This window comes from Apteryx mantelli, chromosome 5, assembly GCF_036417845.1.
Source record: "Apteryx mantelli isolate bAptMan1 chromosome 5, bAptMan1.hap1, whole genome shotgun sequence".
Taxonomy (NCBI): Eukaryota; Metazoa; Chordata; class Aves; order Apterygiformes; family Apterygidae; genus Apteryx; species Apteryx mantelli.
The window spans coordinates 24,604,988-24,623,692 of NC_089982.1; the positions used below are offsets into that span (position 1 = coordinate 24,604,988).

The following is an 18,705-nucleotide window of genomic DNA, read 5'->3' on the forward strand; positions in this document are numbered from 1 at the left end:
TGTTTTCAGGGTTCTTTATGGTTTTACGATCCTTATTGCACAATAATACGCAGAGAAGCCTTCTATCAACATAAGTATTATGGTAGGAAACCAAGTTGCCATTTGAGAATTAGTCCAAAAATTTCCATCTGTAGAAAATAGTCTCTGCAGCCCTTAACAGTATGGCACTCAGAGAGGTAGGGCTTGGTACTAATAACATTTCAGTACTTGTAGCTAATTGTAATTGATGTTGTGTAATCAAGGCAAAAGACTAAATGTAAGGAACTGGCCTATGTTTTCATCAGGGTAAGTAATCACAACTTTGTGCTGTGAGGGAGTGAAAGGAAATAAAAGCAGAGGATATGTAGAAAAAAAAATTTTTTTTAATTGGATTTTGTTTCTGGTCCTGTTCTGGATGAAGTATTTAGCCCCTTTTGAAGATTCTCTTGGCTTCAACTCCCTCGTATATATAGGTCTGTTAAGAAATTAAGGGGAAAAATCAGTAACTGCTATTACAAAAACTTATTTCACAGATTCTTTTGAGAGATAGTTAATAGTGGTTGATTAATTGGGACAGGTGGCCCTGTGGGGACCTATAGACTAGTAGTAAGGGCTCTGAGGAGAGGAACTTAAGAAAAGGCATAAATAGGCATAATAGGCATAAATTCTCTATACAAACATTTGTATCACCACTGGAAAACTTTGGGGGGCTTGTAAAAAAAAAAAAAAAGAAAGAAAGAAAGAAAAAAAAGGTTCAAATGGCATATTCCTAGTACCATTATTTAACAAGCTTCATGTATGTGACTGCTTTTATTAAAATTATGAAGAAAGACTGAAGGGTTAGACTGTATGTTTTTGGTATCTCAAATCTCACACCTGTCCATGGAATTTTTTTCAGAAGCTTGTCATCAGATAGTGGAGAGGATCTTAAAACATTAGAGTTCACTTTCTGCCTTTACCACAGAGCTGTGGAGTAGTTGCTTTTTGTCTCAAGCTCCCTCCCTTCGTCTCCCCCAACTCCCAACCCCAAACCTAAGTTAAAAGGGCCTCTATCAGCTGTTAAGTGTAGTACACGGATGCTGCCATAGTAAGACTTTGATAAGGCAGACACTTGGAAAAGGGCCTTCAGTCAGAATGTGCATGTGTGTAGTATGATAGCTTCTATTCACAGAGTTCAGAATGCATTGGTAAGATACAGTTCACATTGGTAGGAAAACATAAAAATCACATCTTGCCAATTTTATTTTAAAGTTTTAAATTTTGATAGATTACTATGAGAATTTTAACTAAAGGTAGGTTATTTGAAGAAAGTATTTCCTTTTTCTGGAACAGCTTTGAAAATGTTTCAGTTCATTATAGTTTTAAGTTGCACATAAGTGATTGCTTAACTCACCTGAACAAGTTCATCACCTATGATTTCTCTGAATGCCGTGAGTGTTTTTCCATTATCTTTTCTAGCAAATGTTCCTACAAGTTTATTTCCTTCCATATTCCACGAGCCCTATGATGGAAAAAAAAAAAAACTTTTCTAATAAAGATGACACTGATCTCGCATAAAGACTGCATCGATGTATAAAAGTAGGAAGAGATTGAAAGGATATGATGCTTTTTTTTGACATTGTCAGAAATGCTGTAAAAATGTAAATATTTGATAAAACTATGTCTAACTTATTTAATTGCATGTTAGTCAAGCTAGTAGTTTTTTATTTTTAGTGCTCAGTACACCATATTTTAATGAATTGTGTCAATACCAAAAAAGTAATTTCTTACAAATACCCATTCTTTGCTCTAGGTCATGTCTTACAAGCAGTATAATTGCAATGCATGGGTTTCAGCACGTGAAAGTTGCTGGATAATCTGCTTTTTGAGCACTGTGTCTAGCCCTGAGCTTCATGTTACAATGTAGTTCCATTAACAGTTGAGACTAACTTGTGTTTTTCTATATAAGCTGCAAACATATCTGGGCAGTCAGACCTTAAAAGACCTTAGAAGTTAAATTTATGTTAAAAACTAGAAAGACAAATCATTCATCTTAAATCTGTTCTTCATAAAGTTATTATCATATGAAAAAGTCTCTTACGGTAAGTTCAGTCCCATCAGCCAGGCTGTACTCAAAATTGACTCCCAGAGTGAATTCAATTTGTATGGAACGGAAGTTACTTGATTCTTTGACAGTAAATTTGTTTCCATCTTGTTGAATAACGATCTTCAGATCATCATGGGCTCCTAACTTCCTTTTCAATACGTTAACACCTAGAAAAATCAATTAACATCAATTAGAAAAATACTTTAGAGCGTCATATTTGTATCTTTTTCAGTGGCTTCTGTATGGGCAAGTGAGCTTATCTCAGTACTTTGGCCCAGATTTTATTTTTCTTCACCTTTTCATGAAGCCATTTTCATCAGTACAGATTTGAAACAAAACAGTATCCAACTGTTATGTTTATATCTCTATTACACTCAGTTTGTACAAGTTTAAAGTAAGCATTAAGATGTTAAAATGTCTTGAATCCTGTGTTCTTAGACAGTTAAGGTTAGTGATTTCCTTTTTTTGAAATTTTTAAACCCGTTTATATCATGTCATCAAAAATAATATTCCTGCTGTAGAATTTTCCTTAAATTTTATCATTCATACTCTTGGAGCCTTTTCCAGACAAATGTAGACTTAAAGATTCCTCCCTCTGCCTGACACCGTATGTAAATGTGAAACAACTCCACTGGAGTTAGTTAAGTTACTTTGGATAAACATAATGTAGTGGAAGTCAGAACCTTTCCCAGTAGCTTATTTTCTTCCCTAAGGAGAAAAAATAGAATATTTTGAAAATAAATACAGGATACTGCCCAAGAGCAGAACATCAGACAGAAAATTGACAGGATAGGCAGAAGGTAGTTCATAGGCAGATAGAGTTTGTGGTTAGTAATAGTGGTATTATCCTTTTAGAAGGGATTGGAAAAGTAAGGCTTACCCATTGCCTCCATGAACTTTTCATAGTTTTCATTTCTGTCTACTTTCCAAGTACCGTTAAATGCCATGTTTTTGTCTGAAGGAGGACTTCCCTGAAGTAGCAGAGCTTTGCTAAGACAATTTATGAACTGGCTTATCTTGAAAGCAATTTACAAGATGATGTGGCTGGCTAAAGCTCAAGTGGTGTGCTGATCTTTTCAAGGTTAAGTTTACTGTAGTTTAATCAAATGTCCAGTTGTAACCACCCTGCCCACTGAATCTCTCCCTTCTTGCCAGCAAATCATGACAATATCATTCTTTTTTTTTTTTTTTTTTTAGCATGGCTAATACATTCATCGTATCATATTTGAGTTGTAGTAAAAATCAGCTGCTGAGTGAAGGTAATAATTACACTCAGAAAATTTATTGACATTTTCTGTCTCTTTGTTGTATGGAACTTTATGCTCTAGGAGAGTCTTTATACTACTGGAGAATATATATTTACTCAGCAAACCAAACACAAACCTCTACTTTGTCTCTTACAATTTGTTGTAGAAACCTGTTCTACTCTAAGTAATAAGCATAGGACAGAGGATTTACTGAGTGCCTGCAGGTTGTTTCAGAGAACTGTTCGCTTGCTTCTTGCCTAGTGCTGAGCTATGAAAACTGTGATGATCTGTATTCATTCCTGCTCTTTAATAGTTTAAATAGTTCTAAGCAGTTTCTTCAAGTTTTCTATATCATAACATACTTGGTGAATGTGATGTGCATACACCTGTTCCTACAGCAGAAAAAGATGTGCAGCTAAGTGAATTTATCTGATGTTGTTGGTGTGGTCCCCGATTTATCTCCTTCAAGAATAATGCAGAACAAGAGCCTACCCTCAGTTAGCTTTTGTGAATACATCATCTTCTCCCCAAAATGATGCTACTTGAAACTGAGCTTATCTATTGAGCCAGCTTCTGTCCGTACCAAATTTGGGATCATAATTACTCTATTCAAGTGCACAGCACCAGCTATGCTCTCTATTAGATTTAAAATAATGTAGATCTTGAATGTCAAGTCGGATTTTGCTTCATGTGCAGGTTGTAAGTTGTGCCAATGAATTTTATCAATGTCTCTTGTTTTCATAATGTATTACATGTAGGATTCCAGCCTAGAAGATGAGGTTTTATTGGAAGTGTAACTATGAATTTAGAACTTTGCTAGCGATAGCGGGATAGTGTGACTTTTCACTCAGTCAGCTTCATTTTGTGATCAGTAATAATCCAGCCAACAGACTGGAGAAGAAAAATAGCTTGACAAGTATCTCTCACCTGTTGTATTTATTTATTTATTTATTTTTAAAGCCAGAGTATTGATTCCTATTGTTACAAGTGATGTGGGGAAAAGCATCGTACTCGCAGCCAAAATAGGGTGCTAGAAGCTGTTCATGTCTCAGAAATAATTTTTTCCAGACCCTTTGGTCTCCTAAAACATAGGATTAGGTGCAAACTAGTCTGTGGCAGTTGTGAACACCTCATTTTCCAACCACAGCTATACCAGTTCAAGAAGCTTCTCCCTGCAATACCTTGCCTCTCTACCAGAGGTTATCTCAGATCTGCCAATGGAGCTGCTTTTATGAGCGTTCCCTAATCCATTTCAATTGAAGTGAGCCATCTGCTCTTACACAGTGGCTGTTTCTAGCTTGGGATTTTGCCTAAACTGTGTGGGGAAGAGGGGAGAATATGAAGAATCTCACTTGCCAAATGAACAGTTCCTGAGAGGGCAGAGTAGTGGCCCCCAGTACAGGGCAGCGTTAAACATGTTGAAGCGCTAACCTGGTGAGCTAGTGCAGCTGGGAGAGAGCAGGGATCCACAGTCAAGTTCCTTTTCACTGTAGGAAGCTTTACCCATGAGTCACAAGGATTGGGGTTGTGGACATATGTTCTCTTTAGACTGCAGTTTATCCCCAAGCTTTCCAAGTTCAAGTTACTGTAGTTCCCCTCCCTCAAAGCTGCAGTCTTTCAGTCTGAGAAATGCCTTTTCCCTCTAGGGCTAGGAAGAGGCAGACTCTGTCACTCTTCCTATACTAGATACATATTCTTTCCTTTTTCTTCTGCCTCTTATGTTCTTGTCTTTCAGGATAAAGAAGCCTGTCAAATGGAAGGCTTCCAGGCTGTTTACTCTTTCTTTAGTGGAGGTGGTGAGAGAAGTACCTCAAAACATCTATATAACACCAGCATTTAGGTCTCATTATATAGTTTTTACATGCAGTTTCTGCCCACATTTTCATGCAGTTTTTTTTAATCACTTAGACCTACACAAAAGTTCCAAAATAATCTTTGCAAAGAAGTAGGCATAATTTGTGGTAGGAAAAATTATCTTGTCTTTATCGTTAAAATACTAGAATTCTGTAATCATGATCTTGTATGCAGGACAAAATTGAAGTACTTCATCTCACTCTGAACTGGAGCAGCGTATGGTGCAAGCAAGACACATGATTTAGGGAAATATATCCCTGCTAGCATACTTGCCTTGTAATCTGAACTGGATAAAAATCAGCCAACTGTAAGATGGAAGGTGTGTAGTTGTATTAGCATGGTGCTGAATCTGAACTCCGTGTCTCAAAAGGCATCATAGCTTATGTCTAGTGCTGTGCTAATCACGGATACCTATTTTACTGTTCAGCCAGTTTAGAAAATGGGCAAAATGAGTTTCTTTTTTTTAACCTGATTATCTCTTTTTTTATTGCATTGGAGCATCCCTTGACCCTTTGTAGTTATCATTGCCTATGTATATTTTATACGTATGCAATATATCTATAAATAAAAATACCTGATATCTGGTTATAGTTCATGCAACTTATTGTTGATTAGCAGTTAATTATCAACTCTGCTTTCTTCATAGTCTTTGCAGAAGTGTTCCTTCTGTCAGTGGTGTAATGCAACTTTTGAACCATTTTTGTGGAATCCAGTAGAAAAGTGAGGCTGTGCAACAGTTCAAATATTATAGAAGTAGAAGAATATCTGTAATGTATGCATATGTATAATATAAAGTATTTTCATATGCAAAGAATCCTGTTTGGATTTTTTTTTTTTAACTGACAGCTACTTTGAAAATACTCTGTTTGAATAATGGAAGTAGCCCTTTAGTTCACATTATTTCAGAGGTATATGAAATCTAACAAGTAGGCAGAAAAATTACCATTTATTTTGAGCATTTCAAGAGAGTTTTCTACTTTTTAGGTGGGCTCTGCATTCTCTCCAAGTACTTGCTGATTCATTTGATTTAAGAAATGTTAAAATGTCTAACATAATATTTATATATTTAAACAAAATTAATGTTACTGGTTATTCTCCTTAATTTACATCCATTTCATCTTCTTTAATTCTGAAAAAATAACTCACAGTAGTGGTGCCCCACAGTTTAGACATGAATTTCTACATCAAACTTAACCAGTAATTTTTCTGAACATTAAAAAAGGAGAAGGGTCTTCTGTAAAGGGTCATAACTATCTGGGACTTCTGTGCTTATCAGGTATACTTTTCTTCTCACAACTTGCCTCTTCCCCCATTGTGGTCCTTTGATCTCTCTCAGAAGTGTAGCTAACTAGCCAACTCCAAACTCCAAACTCCTTCACCATGGGAACAGCAAGTAGCTGGGACCTGAATTTTGTATTTCAGCTTGTTGCTCCATTTCTGTCCTATTTTCCTTACCTTGTGCTTCTTGTCACTGGATATGAATCCTCAGGATGCTGTTCAGATCAGCCCCACAGATCTGTCAGTTAAGTAAGAATCTCCACAGATGGTCAATATTTATGAATTACATAATTATGAATTATGATTATGAATTTATAATTGTACAATTACATTACATTCTCTTCATTAGTGTAGCACTAACAGCATAAAGAAATATTCTTTCTCTGAGATCTGGTGAAACGTCAGCAACAGAACAAGCAGCTGTATTTTTTCCTCTCTCACAGTTTATATGAATTGTTTAGGAATATTAGCACACTAAAATCTGACTTCAGTTTTCTTCCATGTAAAAATCTTACTATATACACCTTATTCAAAGTTCTTTGAGTTCCATATAAAAGCTGTTTTCCAGTTAGCTCTGCTTCTAAAGTTATGATTAAAATTGTTTTTATAGATTTTTTACGTTTGAATATTCCACAAGCTTTCTCCTTTTTCTACGTAGTCTTTCCTTGCACAGTTTTCACAACTACAGTTTTTGTTTAGATGATGCATTGAAAAACCTGTTTTCTAGCATTGCTGGTTGCATGGAAATCATGAAGGTGGTGATTTTTGGCTTAATGGCTTTTTTCATGGTTTGTTCTTCAAGTTGTCAGTTTCAGAATACTAGGAATAGGCCGCAAAACATCTTAACTTTGAAGTTTGATCTTTGAATGAGGTGAATGAATATAAATTATTAACTTTTATGGTCATGCTAATCTCATCATGCCAATCTCTGATAGTCAACAACATATCACATCAGCCTGTACTGTGAAAATTAATTGACAATGAGATTCCAAAGATCAGGGTGACAAAAATGCTTTTGCAGTGGGTTACATTCTTCTATCCCATTTATTGTTTTGTGGCTTGTCTTCTAGTTGTTCAGCCTAAAATTAGGTAGGACAGTAGAGAAATCATGGAATGATAATTGGCTCAAGGCCAGCATAAACATATTACACTTATATATAATTTATATAATGATATGTATAAGATATGTGAATCATGTTAAAACCATGCAGATTAACTGGTTTCTGTCAGGAAGTTGTGAACTGAATTGGCAGCACTTATGCATGTGTTCTACTGGATGATTCTTCTGGGTATCTTAGCATAGATTGTAAAGAGATTTGGGTACATTTAAGTGCATCTGGTTTCCTTATCATTAAGTTTTACCATACATTTAAATGACAATACTCATATTTATATGGAAATGCCAATTAGTTCGTTCTTTTCTCCTCTTATACCTGTGTTACTTTCTGTTGGCTCACTATTTTATTTCATGAATTAAAATTAAAGCACCTAAGATGTGCGCTAACTTGCAGATTTAGCAGGTGTAGTATGAAATGTACTAAACACAATGGAAATGGGGTCTGAAATCAAAGCCCTGTAACTCAGTAAAACACCCCAGATAGTTCATTGTTTTAGGATATGTCTGCATGGTCTCGCATCAGTAAGCCAGCTCTAGTATAACTATAGGTGGCCTATAAACAAGGAGCTTGGTTTAGCCCAACTAATGCCATCTCTTGGATAAATAATTTCAAAGTACATATTGCAATTGGATGTTGTATTGCAGCAGGATTAGATCATGCTCAAGCTAGCTTTTGTCCCACCCCAGCTGCATGTTTACTAAATTCCCCCCCCCTTTTTTTTTTTTTGTTCAGGAAGAATCTCCTGGCTGCTGTTGATAATGCAATCTGTTCATCACGAAGGTTCAACATTTGAAGATTACTTGGAAATTTTCTGTATAGAATCCATTTGTCTGATTAGTTAGTAGTCTGCTCTGGATCTTAAAGCTTACACTCATGCATCTGTATATGCAATTTTTAATTTGTTTGTAATGGTAGTGATCCATGTTTTGAGCATTGATTATTGGAGAGAACTGAAGAGCATGAGCCAATAAACTCCAGATTAAAAAGTCTAGAGGCAAAATGCAGGAGTTTCTTAAAGCTGTACCAGCTCTGGTATTTGCTTCATCCATTGGTTCATCCTAAAATGAGTCCTAGAATTACCAGGAATAGTTGAATATGGCCTAGCTGCAATGAAGAGGGGGTGGTATTGACCCGTTGCTAATATAAATACAGTGTGCTATTCCATTAAAGGTTATGTGAATCTCTGAGCATTAGTGCCACGTGTCACATATAGTTTGATATGTCAGTTGACCTGTAGGGCTTTGTGTCAAGTTTATCTAGTCGCTAAGATATTTAAATGTATGTCTTACCACTCTTTTTCTGTATTTTCTAGGCAGATAATAACAGGTAAATTTAGGAAAGCAGTTTCTTTTTGTTTAGAATAGGTGTGATCAAAGATGAATTTGAGTTATAGTTCAAGAAGCTAATGATGTACAGTATTGAAAGTCTTAATCTGTCTTTTCATTTTCTCCAAAATTTGAACTGGACTTTTAGTTTGTTTCAACATAGGTATTTGCTGATCATACACTATGCTCTTTGTTATGATATAGCTTCAAACTTCTCCAAAGGTTATTGTGATTATCTGGATTAGAGAGTCTAATCTGATCTCATCCGTAACATGGTGACTTTTGCTGAGCTCAGGAAATAAAGAGAGCCTTCCATGGTTCCGATAATTAAATATTTAATTATCTAAGAGGAAGAGAAGGCTTCAATACAAAACATTGTTTTCTTCGCGTCTTATGTAAAAGAACTAGGACCCAGATCTTGGTACTGCTTCCGGCTCAGAAACAGACTTTCTGTGTGACCGTAATCGAATTAATCCCTCTATTTATCTGTAAAATGAAGATAACACTTCTTTTTCATGAAAAGTTGCTGTGATCATAAAATCATTCATGGCAGTGACTTAACTACTACAAGGAAGGGTTCAAAGAAATGTTTGTATGTGAATGTATCATGTGTAACCTACTGGTATGAGTTAACCATGTATTTTACTCCCTGTTTTTTCTTAAAGATCTTGTGTTAGACAACTAAACATTGTTTGTTCAAGGAGATATTCTGGTGTACTGTATGTATGTACTATGGTACACATTCTGGTGTACTATAAAATAAATATTTTTCTACAGCACTGTACTTCAAAATTTGATGTTAAACAAAAGAAACCCATGTAAAGATAAAAGTACAGATTTATTACCCCTTATGAACCATTGGGTGGGCAGGAGCAGACTATGGCTGAATTGATTATCCTGGTATTTCAGCAGGAAAGGATTTTATCTTGATAGTACTGATTCAGAACAGAAAATAATACAGCTGTTTGGAAAACAGCTTAATATCTCAAAAATGTAAAAAAAAATCCATCTCAAATAAAATAGAGCTTTGGAATATGGGGGGAAAAACAGGCAGCCAGGTATTTCAAAATATTCTGAATTGAAAACAGTGAAGTGAAAATTTACTGTATTTAAAAATTGTGATATCTTTCAACTGAAATTGAAGTTCTAAAGTTATGGTTCTGTAAGAGCTGAGAAGTGCTACTTACCTCTCAAAGCTGAAAAATTCAGTGGCTGTCTGACTGCATAGATCATTGAGGATCCTAAAGCTCAAGAGACACTGTGGCAAACTCATACATCTGAATTGTTTTCTAAAAATCGTAAAGTGTGAGATTTCAGAGGAATATGAAATGCATGTCAGCAGATGCTGTTACCACTATCATTAAAAATATGTCTGGAGGAAGGGGCCATTGTCTTTTCCATTTGTGAAGGAGTCATGGTAGTTGTGCAAGATGTGAAAGATGGTATAATATTCTTTTTCACTTTTTCAAGAAAAAACACTCTACTTCAAGGTTATATTCTTTTCTGGGGTAGGTAAGGAACATATTCCAATACTCCTGGTAAAAACTGTGCTGCCTCTCAGAAAAGATTTCAAATATTTAGTAGTCCAGTGAAGAGCAAGAAGCATGACTAGGCTGGTGAGTGATGTGGAAAGCTTGTAGTCCCAACGGCACGTAGATACCTGATATATGTATATGTACATAGACAGTTGTTCAGTTGCACTCACAAATTGCAGTTGGTTTTGGGCAAACAGTGCTCATGTTTTGTGCTGGACTAAATCTGGCCCTTCATAACTTTTTGAATAGGACTGTTGTTTGTCAGGGACATACATACTTGTTGGTTTTGCCTACAGCTAAAAGAAATCAGGCCAGAAGTGCTGCTGCAGAGAACTTAACAGGCAAAGAACAGGAAGTGCCAAAAAGCCCGCTGGTCTGGATTCACTTTTAGGATTAGCAGTTTACACAAGGTGTGGCTTTATTGTCAAAAACAAGTTTTTCACACTTTTGTTTGAAGTCACTGGGTTGACTTTTTAAATCTATCTTATATGCTATTGCCCCAGAAATTGATACTTGGAGGCAGAGAATGAGGATGGATGTTGACCAGTTTTATTCACACAGCATCTTTATAACAGTTGTATTTACTAGTTCTTCTTGTGCAATAAATAGCCTGGTTTCTGACAATTCCTGATAAGTGTAGCTGTAGTGCTCCCTAGTGGTTAATAGGAGTGAATTATTTTATTTTTTGCCTCTTTTTGACAAAAAATACCATACCACTGACAGTGCTTATGTTAGGAGTATCTTGATATCAATAGTGAAGTTCTTCTCAGCAGAAGGACCTAGAGAAGTTGTTAATATATGCAATAAATAAAATATACATTTATAGAAGCAATTATTTGAATCAAGGACCAATGCAATGTTGAATTTGATCATTTGATTATCAGATAATCATTGATTATTGATTCAACCTCAATAATATTAACAAAAAGTAAAATTTAATTGACTTTTTTTTTTATTTTACAAATCATGAAAACAGTACAAAGAGAAGAATGAGAAAATAAGTAACTAAGCAGCAGTTTGACCACAGAAAATAACCTAACTCTGTTCTCTATTAACTGTACAGTAAGGAGGACAAATGATTCTCATAAGTAATGTAAATAGTTTTACTAAAGAGTTGTGGGACAGCAACAAGCAAGATCATAACATTCAGAAGACCTTAATACTACTAAAAAGCAGAACATAATATACAGAGTAACCCCATCAACCTAGTACAAAAATACTGTGCCCAGAAACTATATATTTGTTCAAATATTTTTAAAAGATAAAAGAATACAAATAGACAAACTCAGTGGCTAGTGACTGCAATTAAGATTTTTATTAAACTATAATAGAAGTGTATATTAAAACTATTTACAGTGCATTTCACACTACATTCTTTAAGAGACACGTGTGTCTGCCATGTGAATACATAGAGGGCTCAAATTCTAACTTCAGTTACATCTGTAAGGTACCTTGGACATCAGCAGGAAGAGCTGAATACAGTAAAGAATAGGTGAAGCAGGTGTTACCAAGGGTAAGAGTTTGGTCCCTCTTTATATGTATAGGCAAAAAAGGTAGATTTGACCCATTCCTTCACTTTCTATACAGCTCAATCCAACTCCCACTGAGGTAAATGGAATTATTTAATTAACTTCAAATGGGCATTTAAGCATACCCTAGGCCCTGGCATGACAAGCTCATGCTGTGGTAGTTAGTGGAAACTAGCTATTAAATAGCATTGTCACATTAGTATACATTTACAAACAGTGGTACTTAGATCTGAGTTTCTCTATGGAAATGTACTTCTTTATGTGGAAGATAAACTTTCCCATGCAATTTTCGTTCGTCTAGCAATGACAAAGACAAAATATCTTGATGTCACAATTTTCTATATTAAGCAAGTGTCACTAATTACCAGGCTAGACTCTGTGATGTTTCTTGTTCCTATAAAATCCAAACTGAAATTCCAGCCCTCATTATTTCTCATACTCTGGGCAAACTCAGATTTTTATTCAAGCTCCAAAATTCAAGCTTATCTTTCAAACTAGTGCATGTCCCTGAAGAAGCTCTCTGGTGTTGTATTATAGAGTAGGCAGCTGTAAAATAAAGCTGAATCCCTGTGGATTGTAAACTGCATGTGATTTGACATGAAGAAGAACCTACAGTGTCACAGAGACAAGATTCCTAACTAAAGCTAATGTAAAACTTTGCCTTGAAGATTAGGTCTCAATAAAACCCTTACAAGTGTATGAATTTATTTTGATTCAGGCGTTTTTTCCATCAGCACTCTCCATTATGATTCTCATGCATAACTCGAGGGGCCCAAACCAGATCTCTCAAGCAACACCTCCTGATTTTAAAGGGTTATACATTTCTCTATAATGGATTGAAATAATCAGTTACCCTGTAATTTTGAAAAAATTTTAGATATGAATTAGACACTGCTCTGAAACCAGCAGTTTATGCCAGTGCAAGATAAAATGGGTTGGAATGGAGTTCAAAAATTTACCTTTATATGTACCCAATTGGCAGAGGGCAATACATAAAATCAGGCTGCAATCCTCTCTTCTAAGGAGAGATCAGCTAGAAATCAATGGAATACTTTATTCACTTTTATCCCTAGCTCACTTGTACTTGCATTCTGTGCAGATCTGAGAGTGATCCACTCTTAACTACTAATCAAAGATCAATAGTATCTCCACAATCTAGATTACAAATAAGACATTATTAAAGACTGATGGTTTATTTTTCCCTCCTTTCTTTTACTGTGAGATAATAGAAAACCTATACATTCTACAGCTAATATTAGATGAGTGACTAACTTGTTGGAAAAGAAGTGCTATCTACACATTAAGAGCCTCACTGTTATTTTTAATTAGAAGAACTAGGGTCAATCAACAATTTTTTAGATGTTAATATATATGCCAAGTTATTTTTTCAAAAGAGGAACAAAAATAGAAACAAAAGTGTACTCTAAGCACTAAACTGTGCTGTGGAGTGACTTCATAGGAAAATATGTGCGTGTCTGAGAACAAATAGGATCCTAACCTAGATGTCTTTATTGAGAAAAATATTAAAAAGATATTGGGACAAATTCTGCACCCAAAAACTTCAATATCAAGTTTTACAATAGCTTTAGTGCAATTAAAACTGAACTAACAAATTGATAAACTCCATTTCAGCTTATATCTTGCACAGTCCTTGCTGATTTCTTTATCTGGGCAATATGAATTAGGGTAGAATATGTCTGAGACCTGACTAAAATAATTGGATACACAACTCATGATGAAATTAATGACAGCTGCATGGCTATAATCCAGTAGCTGGGTTTGAAAATGTTGAGCTCTGAACGCAATGAATTTCAGGCAGAGAACAGCCTGCTATTTTTCATATTGTCACCTATATACATTATAAAATGTAAGAACAATTTTCTGCACAAAGTCCTCACAAAAGCCATGAGACAAAACCAGCACCCTTTGATTTTGTCTTCAGGCAGACTGAAACACCATATAAATAACTTGATCATTGTCTGAATTTTCATGGAGTATAGCAAACTATGCTTTTAAGGTCCTTAAACCAGTAGTTTAAAAGATTTAGTTTTGTAGAAATATATACAAATACAGGTGTTTTAAAACAACATTTAAATGGTATATTTACTACAATCTATATTTTTATATTTGTGCTGATCTTTGTAGTGGAAGAAATTCTGTGGGTTAAATGTGTAAAGATGTGTACCTAAATATATGCACATGCTGTATGACTGTCTACATTTTAAGTGGAACTTTGAAAAAATGCAACCTGTTATGTTTGTTTTTCTCAAGTCAAAGGTATGAATCCAGCACTCCTTTGTAACACTTACAAGTTTATATCATAATAAAGCTATGCTGAACACGCAATATAGCAGAGAAATATAAATACTGGGATCTTAATGTAAATGATATGTCACTATATTGTAACATTACTATAGTTAATTTGCTGTGTTGTTACCATGAATTACTAGTCTCAGCTGTACTAGCAGAATACACCTTTATATACATATACTTTGTTCAGATCATATTAAATATATATCTTACCAGTTGACTTAGTTAATGATTATATTTCAGTGTCTGAAGCATCCAAGGAAAAGAAAGAAAATACAAGGACTATGCAAATCCTGAAGCAAAATTTCCTGTTTATCAAAAAGGAACGGAAAACTTTTAGGGTGGACCACTATAGTTTTTTTGCATATATAGGATGTATATTATATAAATATACATACATTGTACTGTGTATGCATATAAATACACATATGGAGTACTACATAAGAGTGCCCCTGGAATTCTTAATTATTACAGCATTCCATAACTTTTTGGAAAATCTGAAAAAAATAGCTATTACTATAAATACTTTCATAGAAAAATGTTTTCAAATTCATCTGCACTAATATATTATTGGTAGTCATTAGGGAAATTTCAGATAGGATTTGATCAGTGACAAATAAACTAGGTTGGCAGAAATGCTGCAGACCATAAGAATATCTTTTTCTACATTTTTAAGAAATTCTATTATGGAACTCAGTATTGTGGAATATTTTGAAACATTTGCTCCATCTTTTAATAACTTCTGGTACCTTTTATCTAAATAGAGACTGATAAAAAGAGGTTGTTTTCACTGTCTTTCTGACCAGCTGCTATAGGTGGGATTAATAATTTCCTGGGAAGAAGAATTTTTTGCTGTTTTCAACTAGAATTTTCTGGATTACCATGATACAAATAAATTTCTGTACTTCAAAGTACAATCCCAAATGTATAGGTTTTGCCTAAAATTATTGCCAATTTTAATTAAAAATTCATTGTTAAGAGATTTAAAAACTTAACATTTTTTGTTGGTGCATGCACCAAAGTTGCATCCATACTACTAACCAGTGTTATACTGCTGACGTTAATCTCCTAATCCTGTCTACGCAGAGCTCTCTTAGGCTAGCATGTTTTGGATTTGTCTTATGTGTATATTTTCTTCAAATGCTTCCCAGTGATCAATTCAAAACAATTTTTATTCGTCATCTTCATTTAAATAAAAAGTCAATTCCTTTTTTTCCTGCTGTAAGTTAATTGGTTTCTTTCTTTTTTAATACTTGTTAATGTCTTCTATACAAATAGTAAGTTCCTGGAGTATTCTCAGCTATTTTTGTTTTCAGTCTTCCTTCTTCCTTCAAGACTTGGTGATTAATAATTGTTGACATTAACTAGTGCTAAAAATGATTTCTAAAAATTGTTATCATAAAACTTTCTGAAATCTCAAGCAGTTCTTCGAAGTGGTCATAGTCATTTCATAATAGCACTGGCCTAAAGAATCAGCATCACTAACGATCACCACAAGTATGCCATTCCTGGGTGGTTCTGAATCAGATTCTCATCTCTTGCTCTTCCAGTCACATTCTCTTCTACTTTTCCTGCCCTTGCTTCTGTTGGTTATGATGATGTTAAATTTATCTTCAGAATGAAGATAAAGCCAGCATACAAAACTGATCTTGTTTAGTTTCCATTCCTCTGTTTGCTTCTTGTAGCCTTCTATGGGAAGCATTCTTCCAAGGCAGCCTGTCAGTTATGTTGAGTTGTGACTTTTCATCACTTGTTAAGCAGATATCCCCATCCATGGATAATTACAACACTTCAACCATGAAACGCATAATAAACCCCCACTGCCTAGCAATTTGCAGGGTTTTTTAAAACTTTCCCAAATGTAAGACATTTTATTGAGACATTCTTCTAATACAAAAAAGCTACTGGGTAAACAAATTCTGGGGCTTTTCCATTTCAAAGCTCCATTCTGTCTCTTGAAAGAGGTTAGCATAGTATATGCTGGATTAGGCTCCCCAGAGTTAGTTAGTCCCAAACCTTCCTCTAAACCTCTGGGAAGAGAATGGACAGCACTGCTCATTATTTATATTACCTAACACAACAAGACTGAAAGAGGAAAAAAGGTGCGAAATGCAGTAGTCTAACATACTGGCCACACATGATCACTAAACAACTATATACATCTCTAAAGTAATAGGCTCTCAAGGACAGTCAAGTAACTGCACTCGTACCATCTTGTAGAACAGGGTAGCATAAACTAACTCTGCAGATCTTTTTTCCATCTCATTCAGGTGAAATAGAAGAAATATACAATCTTTATATAACTTTGGCATATACATGGTCATGCTATGTTTTAAAATGTGGAAAAATAATACAGCAGTGGCAAAACATAAGCCAAATCCATACAGTGTTTAGCAAAATGCAGCACTCCCCAATTACTTTGTCTTCTATGTGAACTTAAGCTTGTGGTTGTCAAATCAGCATCTCAGTTCCGTTTGGCTTGATTGCTTTCTCCATTAATCAGATTTTTTTCTTGTTGTTCAGCTAAGGACTGCCATTTCTGCCTATTTTTTCTACAGCCATCCAGTAAGGGGTAGCAGGCCTCTGATACGTGTGTTAGGGCCTGAAATAAATTAAGAACATGGAAGACAGGTTATATTTAGCAACCAAATAAGTGTTCTTACAGATGACTGTTAGAGAAACCAGAATGACTGAAGTACAAAGTGTATCTATACTTGAAATTGAACTTGTATTTGGAACTTACTTCAAGGAACACTTCCTGTTGCAGGTCAAATACGAACACAGTTACCTGGCATGTGTAGATCAGACTAAATGGCTGTGTCCATTTAGCACATCATACGTAAGGGCAGAAGGAGCTGGGATAATGGTTTATCATGTGCAAGCGACCTATTCAGGATTCCTAGCAAAGTACTATACATGGACTTTGTTTGCAAGCCCTCCCTTTGTATATATGGCAAGGTTTATCATAAGGATGACCTTGGAATGGTCATCAGATACATACAGAGCAGTTATATCCAATGTGACTGTATTCAGTGATGCAGAACAGTTCTCCAAGGAATATTTGAACTCAAGACAATTAGCACCTGATAGATGAATTACATTTAACACTTTGTGCTCTTGGGAACAGCTCAAGTCACTCTCAAATATTTTTCATTTCTTGATGTGGTTGTGTTACTACAGCAGTGTAAAGGAAAAGTGGATTATGGTATTTAAGCACGGAACTGTAAAATTAAAGAAAAGAATTCATAAGCATTTTTGTATATTTTTCCTTCGTGATGGAAGTGATGAACATGTATCCTCACATTATAAAGACACTTAGCCCTTACTTGCCTAAGTGGTTTTGTAGACTTTTGGAATGAAGTAGCCCTGCTCAAAAGTGTGAAGTGAGAGCTTAATAATTTGGATGGTGCTGAACAGACAACAGGATATGGGCAAGAGTATTTCAGCCCACTGATTCTATAAAATCTCTTATAACTTAGAAAAATGTTACATAGGGACTCTACTGAATCATAAAGTATGTGGTATAAATCTTCATAGTTTCTTTTGGATTTATAGGCTGCTTCATTAGTTCCAGTAAACTTGATTGAATTTTTCTTGATCTTTACCATTATAAGAAGAATGGGGCTCTCAAATATCTCTGGGATATTCCTGTTTTATTTATTTGAATACATCTAAACAGCATTTAAATAAGCTGAACGGTACACTTTATTTCCAATAAAAAATGAAGAGAGTGAAACACACTTTTGTTTTTTCAGATTTCTGAATTTAAAGGGAAGATGTATGTAGACCATTCAGCTTAATTGCACTGGTCATAAGCCACAAAACTGCTTCAGTTCATCTGGATTTGAATTACTCTGAATAAAATGGTAAGTTAGTTACTTGCAGTGCCACCCTGGGCACTTATCTCTTGTTCCATTGTGTGTTAAATTCCTACTGACTGGATGAAAACCCATAAAAAACTCAGTTAGTGAAAAGGTTGTAGTTACAAGCCTGTTCATTGTTTGCTTTTATAGCATTAGAATATTGGAGAGTTGACTGTGTGCTTGTTCATTTTCAAAGTAACATTGAATGAAATAGTTTATATATTTAACCATCTATTACCCATTGAAGAAAAAAAAAATGCATAAGCAGGTGCTGTCCCCTACCTGTACTCCAGTCAGAATAAACAAACACTGGATCAGCTCAAAACATAGCCTTTCCTTGGATTTACCAGTACTGTTACCTTAAATGGTAAGTACCACCACATATTTTGGTCTAGAGTTTTTTCTGCCTGATGGTTTCTGTCATTTCCTCACAGGCTCCCTGTTCTCTTTAGTCCTCTCTGCTCCTACAGATAAGTCATCCTCACCTCCCAGGTTAGGACACGTCTGCTAACATACTCTGAGCCTATATAAAGTCACAGATACTGCTACACCCTGCTACATGCTGTTTCAGTTCAGGTGAG

General features: G+C 35.1%; 2 protein-coding genes across 8 annotated transcripts in view; both read right to left on the bottom strand.

The window, feature by feature from the left end:
* Nucleotides 1-344: 344 nt before the first annotated feature.
* On the bottom strand, nucleotides 345-3,123 carry FABP2 (fatty acid binding protein 2). Its single transcript, XM_013951621.1, has 4 exons — nucleotides 2,946-3,123; nucleotides 2,060-2,232; nucleotides 1,373-1,480; nucleotides 345-454 (listed from the first exon to the last, which is right to left on the bottom strand). The coding sequence occupies exons 1-4, from the start codon at nucleotides 3,010-3,012 to the stop codon at nucleotides 404-406; spliced, it is 399 nt and encodes a 132-aa protein (XP_013807075.1). The 5' UTR covers nucleotides 3,013-3,123; the 3' UTR covers nucleotides 345-403.
* Nucleotides 3,124-11,351: 8,228 nt separating this feature from the next.
* PDE5A (phosphodiesterase 5A) overlaps nucleotides 11,352-18,705 on the bottom strand; it is a 65,520-nt gene continuing 58,166 nt past the window's right edge. For all 7 annotated transcript variants that reach the window (XM_067297650.1, XM_013951652.2, XM_067297651.1 and 4 more), the window contains one exon: nucleotides 11,352-16,863. In XM_067297650.1, coding sequence (XP_067153751.1) covers nucleotides 16,726-16,863 — 138 coding nt within the window. In that variant the 3' untranslated portion in view covers nucleotides 11,352-16,725. The remainder of the gene's footprint in view (nucleotides 16,864-18,705) is intronic.

What these genes read in the sequence shown, in the direction of transcription:
- FABP2 (XM_013951621.1), bottom strand. Translation starts at nt 3,012, where the DNA reads ATGGCATTTAACGGTACTTGGAAAGTAGACAGAAATGAAAACTATGAA. An exon ending in AAAGTTCATGGAGGCAATGG is followed by an intron (nt 2,233 to 2,945) that starts GTAAGCCTTACT and finishes TGATTTTTCTAG; the next exon opens with GTGTTAACGTATTGAAAAGG. An exon ending in TAGGTGATGAACTTGTTCAG is followed by an intron (nt 455 to 1,372) that starts GTGAGTTAAGCA and finishes ATTTCTTAACAG; the next exon opens with ACCTATATATACGAGGGAGT.